This window comes from Hoplias malabaricus, chromosome 1, assembly GCF_029633855.1.
Source record: "Hoplias malabaricus isolate fHopMal1 chromosome 1, fHopMal1.hap1, whole genome shotgun sequence".
Classification (NCBI taxonomy): Eukaryota; Metazoa; Chordata; class Actinopteri; order Characiformes; family Erythrinidae; genus Hoplias; species Hoplias malabaricus.
The window spans coordinates 72,049,322-72,056,568 of record NC_089800.1 but is presented as its reverse complement, the minus strand read 5'-3'; the positions used below and the strand labels follow the sequence as shown (position 1 = coordinate 72,056,568).

Here is a 7,247-nt window from a genome sequence, read left to right as displayed (position 1 = left end):
TTTGAGTAATCTGCAAATTGCTTTAACAATGAAAACATTCCAAGTGGACTTTCATGTTCAGAATTTTTAGATATATGGCCAGAAATGATGTTAATCATTCTGCAAATCACTGCAGAATTAAACTCAACAATCATTTTAATATTTATAATAATAATACCTCTAATAAGATATAATAATAAGACCTCTAAATGAATGAGAAAAGACTAGTGTTAAAGCAGAAAAATGAGTCTATACCCTTATTTTGGGTGTTTTTGACTGACCCCTGTTGACCCTACAGACCTGACCTCCACTAAACTTGTTAAAATGCATACAACATAAAATATATATACACTCCACACATTATCCTGTAAATCAAACCAGAAATATCCTTCAGCATGTGTGTAACAGACATGTGCCCTATGGGTTTTATACAATTATGAGGTATTTACTTTGTAGCTAATCTAACCACTAACTTAGTAGACCGTTTAAAACCAGATACACATAGGTTCTTCTGTAATGACCAAATACAGAAATATTCACAACAAACACCTGGAACTTGATTCTCTGCTTCTATTTCTGAGCTGCAATGACAACACATTATTATTATTGTTGTTGTTGTTGTTGTTATTACATTGTGAAGCAAAAAGAAAAGAATGGTCTGTGTAAAAATGCTTCACGGAAGAGTGGAAGATGTAAAAAACTGTAACCTGAATGGAGGGTTCACTCTATCAGATTTTATATAATATTCCATTCTGTAAGAGCTTTTATACAAACAGCCCTGGCCCTATAGGTTGTTAGGAAATGTAGAAGAGAAGGCCACAGATGGAATGATTTATGCTACACAGACCCCACCCCCGCTTCATCTAAGAAACTTCAAACCTCTGGTAAATATAATAATGTCAGACATTATCCTCCACAGACGTTATTCTCAATGACGATAAAGGAGAGAAACATCAGAGTTTAGTGAAAGACAGAGAGAGTGAGAGCCACAGAGAGAGAGAGAGAGTGAGAGGGAGCCAGACAGACAGTGACGCTAGGAGGAGGTTGTGGAGTGAATTTTATGCTATGTAACTTCATTTGTCCTTCTTCACCTTTTAACACACACACACACACACACACACACACACACACACACACAGTGCTACACCTGAGACTCTTCCCAATGAGTGAAAAATAGCATCTCTCTGTTTCTGTCTCTTTAAAATAACATAAATAACACAATTTGCCATTGTCACATTAACAGAAAACAAGGACAGTGATGCAAAGTGTCTCTCGCAGACACAAAAATGTATAAGCAGTGTGTGCTTCCTCACACTGCAGTAAATTGTGACACATTCAGCCAGCGAGGAAAAACCTGTATCCACTTTTCTAAATCTGAGTCCAAGGATTCATACGAACTAAAAAACCCACAGGGGTGTAATTTTCCATAAGAGTCTATAATTCCCATCTAAACCGCAGCAGAATCTTTAGCATTTAGCCCATTAAAACAGAATATTTAGGTAATGATGCTAAAGATTACTGAACTCAAGCAGCCAACAGCAATTACTGCCTCTAGTTTTGTGTTTTCCACATTCAGAAGTTCAGTTTATTCTATTAAAACCATTTAAAGTTAAATTTGATGGGAATCAGGTTAACATATCAGTGTTTGGATGGTTGATTATTAGGATGTCCAAAATTCTTCACAAAATCCAACAGTTTAGGCTTAAAACAGATGCCCATGACGCTAGCTGAATAGAGCTAATCTCAGTGCACTTTCAATTCTGAAGAGCTAGCAAAACTGTTTGATTGAAAACAATTCAAAAAGCACCTTGGTCTACAAAAAGGCAGACAATAAAATTTGAAATACAAATGAAATACAAATATCCGCTGATTTGAAGCATGTAGCAGCTGAGGTTTGGGTCTTTTGAGTGACCCAACCTTACTAAGCAGAACAGTTCTTCCTGATAGAAAAGAGAGAGGTTGGTGTCACTTCTCTATTAGATGCGGTTTGGGGTTTATATCGCATTCAAGCAGCTAGAGAGAGTCAAGTGTTCAGTTCCCTGCATCGTCTGAGACTCCAGAGTCTAAGAAAGAGTGCAAATTACAATCATAAGAAATTCAAATGTCATTACATTTTGCACCAATAAAAATGTAAGATAGCTGACAATCAGTTACCAAAGAATGCACTGACACACAATGGCCTAGCCCTATTAAAGGAACACTAGATAGGATATGGTTTTTTTTTTTTGCTCCTGGGGCTCCCCCCTAGTTTAATTCATTTTTATAGCACAGTAATTAAATTAATAGGAGGAGGGTTGGTTTTCCACCCTCCTCCAAATGTACATAGTGCATTTCTGCAGTACTGGGCCCAGATTAGCAACAACAGAGGCTTTACTCTCCCTAATACAATTCAGTGAAACATCACAGTGATTTTAAAGCTGGAATTTTAAAGTAAAAATATTACACAGTGTTCCTTTAAAGCTTCTGTTTTAAAGCCGTTTGTAACATGGGGAGACCCAATCTCTGGATTATGAGCTACTTGTTTTAGTCTAACTTTTTTGAAAAGATGACAAATTTGAAATAATCACTTTAGTATACATGGTGGTAAAAATTACTTATTACAACTTTAAATTCCCACTTCTGTAAAGAGAGGTGAAGTTTCTTACGACAGCTCCGAAACAGACTCTTTGTGCTATTTGAGTTTGACAGGCCACGGGAGGCAGGTCCTAAGGCCCAGCATGGAGGTGAAGACGATGGCAGGTCGATGTCGTTTGAGGCGTAGCCCCTTTTTAAGCCTCTGTCCGTTCTCAGCGACACCGAGCTCCCCTTGTTGCACGGAGGTGGCAATGCGGGTGAGCAGTTCCCCATGCTCAGCTGCCTGCCGCTCAGAACGAACAAACATCTCTTTCAGTTCCTCCAGACGCCGTTCCATCTCTCGGATCACAAGCCGGCGCTCCTCCACCTCCAGGAGGCGCCGGCGAGCGGCCTCAAACTCCATACTCGAGCTGGGTGTCACCAGCTTGGAGGATGGGGCAGTGGACGGTCCAGAAGGGGGCTCAGATCCAGCTGGAAGACGCTGAAAATCTCCCATAGAGATGGACCTCCGTTTGGGGGCTGAAGAGGAAGTTGCCAACACAGGTGACGAAGGAGGTGTGGCTTCAGAACACAGGGGTGTAGATGTGGAAAAAGAGGGTCCATCTATGCGATCTGGACCCTCCAGCTGATGCTTCTTCATTTTAACGGCTGAGGAGGCTAATGTTAATTTAATCTGCCTTTTCTGTCCGCTCTCAGTGTTGTATGTTGTCCTTGATTCTGGATCAGCCGAGAGATTGTGAGAGAGAGGGCGAGAGAGAGAGAGAGAGAGCGCGAGTCGTGATGCAGATGGCAATCCTGCTTTGATGGTCCTTTTCCTTCCGTCTACTGTCTGGCTGTGGTAGGGTCCTGTTATGTGGCAGTCGTCCTCACTCCTGCCTTTGGCTCTGCCAAAACACAGAAAGAACAAGAAAGAGAAAAGAGGGAGAAAGAGAGAGATGGAGAAGGAAAGAGTGTGGTGATGCTAGCATAAAGAAGCACCATTCATTAATCTCAGCAGCACAGCAGTTCCTCTCATCAGGACCTGCCTGTTGCAATGTGATTGGTTGGGATTATGACTCAGCTGACCCATGATTGGATAGATGCTCTGTCGTTCTCCTCCCCCCCACCTCTCTGTTTCTCTCTCTCATGCACACAAATTCCTCTTCCTGTTTTCTCTCTCTCACTCCATTATCTTACTCTCTCTAACACTGTTCTCCATGTTCTTTCTATCACACTCTTTTCTCTTTTTCTACATTCTCTCCTCCATGCTCTTCTTTCTTTCATCTTTTTTTCACCTTTCTTATCTCAATTACATTTTTCATTCCTCAGTTTTTCTTTCTCATCTTTGTAAAAATCTCTCTCTCTCTATGTTGTCTTTTCATTTTATCCTTTTCTGTCCCTTTTTCCCCTTTTATCTCTCAGCTTCTACCATAAATCAAATTATTATTTTCCTCATTTTTGCATCTGATCATCTATATGTCTCTCTGTTGGGTCTTTGGTCTTGGACAACACAAACAGCTGGAAACTGAATTTCTCTGTCTTTCACACATTGTCGGCATATCTTCCCCCATGCAGGTTAGAAATAGCTGGACTCCTTTCAAACAAAACATTTGGTGATGCTTTTACACTGTTCTGTTGCTAAGTAACAGAGGCTGACAGTGATACAACATGGCAGGGAGGGAGTTCATGTCCTCATTTTTGCTGAATGTGATAAGTGGGCACAAAACAATGAAATTTAAATTTGTGGATGGTCAAGGTGGTTGTAGAAACATGCTTGAATGTGCTCAACCTAAGCCTAAAAATCAAAGACTTCCAACAATATATAATAAATTGTAACCCAAAACCTAGCTTCTAGGTATTATAACAAGGTCCTGGAACACTTTCTTTTCTACCAATGAGCAACTGAAACAATTCCAGTTCCTGAACTAAATTTGGAACAGTTCGGTGAGTTTCCATCGGCATAAACTGGTTCACGATCCATTTTTGTGTGTTTCTGGTGCTGTTAGGTGCGATACCAATGGCAACATTGACACAGTATTATAGCTCATGGTAAACAAAGAATGAAAAATGACCCTGTCATGACTCAAACAGTTTATCTGCGGCACTGGCGCTGTATTCAGCCACAGCGAACCCCCCCGCTGATGATGTATCGCCTCTAGGCTGCAATCTACTGCACCCTGAGGTACCCTAGCAGTACCCTACTGTACCCTGGGGTACGTTACCTACACTCCACTGTGCCCTGGGATACAGCTAGGTTACCCCAGAGTCCAGTAAAGAGCAGGTAGGGTATCTATGTCTAATTTTTTCCTCACTACTTTTATGTTGCCTCTAAGTTTCCAATCTCCAATCTTCCCACTCTGACTGCTAGATCTTCCAACATGTTGTCACACCTAACATTCCAGTTAACCAGAACTCACCCTCTATAAACTCCAACTCCCTGGAAGCACAGGACAGTCACGTGAATCCAAATCTCACTCACATGACATCGCACCGGTCTAACTCCCCTGAGTTCTAATCATTTACACCTGTTCTCCACCCTATATAAACCCTGTCCACAGTTCAAGTCATTGCAGAGTATTGCCAACATTATTTCCATTGCCTTATGAAGCGTTCTCTCAGTCTGTTTTGATCTCCATGTTTTTTACCCTACGCCTGTTTTCCGGTTTTTGTCTTGCCTGCTTGTGATTGTCCTTCTGTGTTTAGAAACTTGCCTGCTTTTGACTACTCTTCTTGAAATTGTGTTAAATATACTTGTATTTCTTACGCTCCGCGTGTTTCTGCAATCTGTCTGACCGTGACAGAATACTCTGCCACTATCATGCAGACAGCGGACACAGAAACTGTTCGGGTAGCGCTAGCTAATCAAGGACAGCTACTCAGTCAACATGAAAATTATTAACTAGTGTTACCCAATCGGTTAATGAGCTTATCCAACTACACCGTGAACAACAACAACAATTGAACAACAGCTCTCCCAAGTCATGGTGAGTCTGAGTTTAGGCTCCTATTATGAAGATAGTAGCCACAGTCATTTAAACACAAGAGAAGGAGAAAACCTAAAAAAATAAAATAAAAAGCACTGGAAAGCTAATCATTTTCATTTGAGGTGTGAGGCGTTTTACAGTTTACAGGCAGCTCTAAAATTACTCTTAGAATAGTCATTAGAAATAGTCTTCTACAGGCACCAGTCGTGCTTATGGCCATACCACTCTCGTCTGATTGCGGAAGCGAAGCAGAATTGGCCCTGGTTAGTACCTGGATGGGAGACTGCCTGGGAATACTAGGTACTGTAAGTTTTTTAGTTTAGGCTCCTATTATGAAGACAGTAGCCACAGTTGTTTAAACACAAGAGAAGAGAAAAAAAATAAAGCAGTGGAAAGCCAATCATTTTCATTTGAGGTGTGAGGCGTTTTACCTAACCCCAAACCCCAGGTCCCACACTTACTTCAAACCCTAAACCCTAGTTCCCACACTTAAAACCCTAAACACACACACACACACACACATATATATATATATATATATATATACAGGGGTTGGACAATGAAACTGAAACACCTGGTTTTAGACCACAATAATTTATTAGTATGGTGTAGGGCCTCCTTTTGCGACCAATACAGCGTCAATTCGTCTTGGGAATGACATATACAAGTCCTGCACAGTGGTCAGAGGGATTTTAAGCCATTCATCTTGCAGGATAGTGGCCAGGTCACTACGTGATGCTGGTGGAGGAAAACGTTTCCTCCAAAACACCTCAAAGTGGCTTAATAATATTTAGATCTGGTGACTGTGCAGGCCATGGGAGATGTTCAACTTCACTTTCATGTTCATCAAACCAATCTTTCATCAGTCTTGCTGTGTGTATTGGTGCATTGTCATCCTGATACACAGCACCGCCTTCAGGATACAATGTTTGATCCATTGGATGCACATGGTCCTCCAGAAGGGTTCGGTAGTCCTTAGCAGTGACGCGCTTATCTAGCACATGTATTGGGCCATGGGAATGCCATGATATGGCAGCCCAAACCATCACTGATCCACCACCATGCTTCACTCTGGGCATGCAGCAGTCTGGGTGGTACGCTTCTTTAGGGCTTCTCCACACCGTAACTCTCCCGGATGTGGGGAAAACAGTAAAGGTGGATTCATCAGAGAACAATACATGTTTCACATTGTCCACAGCCCAAGATTTTTGCTCCTTCACCATTGAAACCAACATTTGGCATTGGCATGAGTGACCAACGGTTTGGCTATAGCAGCCCGGCCATGGAGTTGACCCTGTGAAACTCCCGATGGACAGTTCTGGTGGAAACAGGAGAGTTGAGGTGCACACTTAATTCTGCCGTGATTTGGGCAGCCGTGGTTTTATGTTTTTTTACGATGTTTACGACGCAAAACCACTTAAGTGGAATAAGGCTTTATACAGTAACCACGAAACATTGTAACTCGGGACTGATATATATACAGGGGTTGTACAATGAAACTGAAACACCTGTCATTTTAGTGTGGGAGGTTTCGTGGCTAAATTGGACCAGCCTGGTGGCCAATCTTCATTAATTGCACCAGTAAGAGCAGAGTGTGAAGGTTCAATTAGCAGAGGGTAAGAGCACAGTTTTGCTCAAAATATTGTAATTCACACAACATTATGGGTGACATACCAGAGTTCAAAAGAGGAAAAATTGTTGGTGCACGTCTTGCTGGCCCATCTGTGACCA

At 41.7% G+C, this 7,247-nt stretch overlaps 1 protein-coding gene across 1 annotated transcript; it reads right to left on the bottom strand.

The window, feature by feature from the left end:
- Positions 1–318: 318 nt before the first annotated feature.
- LOC136664777 (TMF-regulated nuclear protein 1-like) lies at positions 319–4,983 on the bottom strand. The gene is made up of 3 exons (XM_066642178.1): positions 4,950–4,983; positions 2,625–3,437; positions 319–2,042 (listed from the first exon to the last, which is right to left on the bottom strand). Exon 2 carries the CDS (start codon positions 3,191–3,193, stop codon positions 2,651–2,653), a length of 543 nt encoding a protein of 180 aa, XP_066498275.1. The 5' UTR covers positions 3,194–3,437; positions 4,950–4,983; the 3' UTR covers positions 319–2,042; positions 2,625–2,650.
- Positions 4,984–7,247: the final 2,264 nt, after the last annotated feature.

Coding starts and splice junctions, on each gene's coding strand:
- LOC136664777 (XM_066642178.1), bottom strand. CDS start 3,193: ATGAAGAAGCATCAGCTGGAGGGTCCAGATCGCATAGATGGACCCTCT.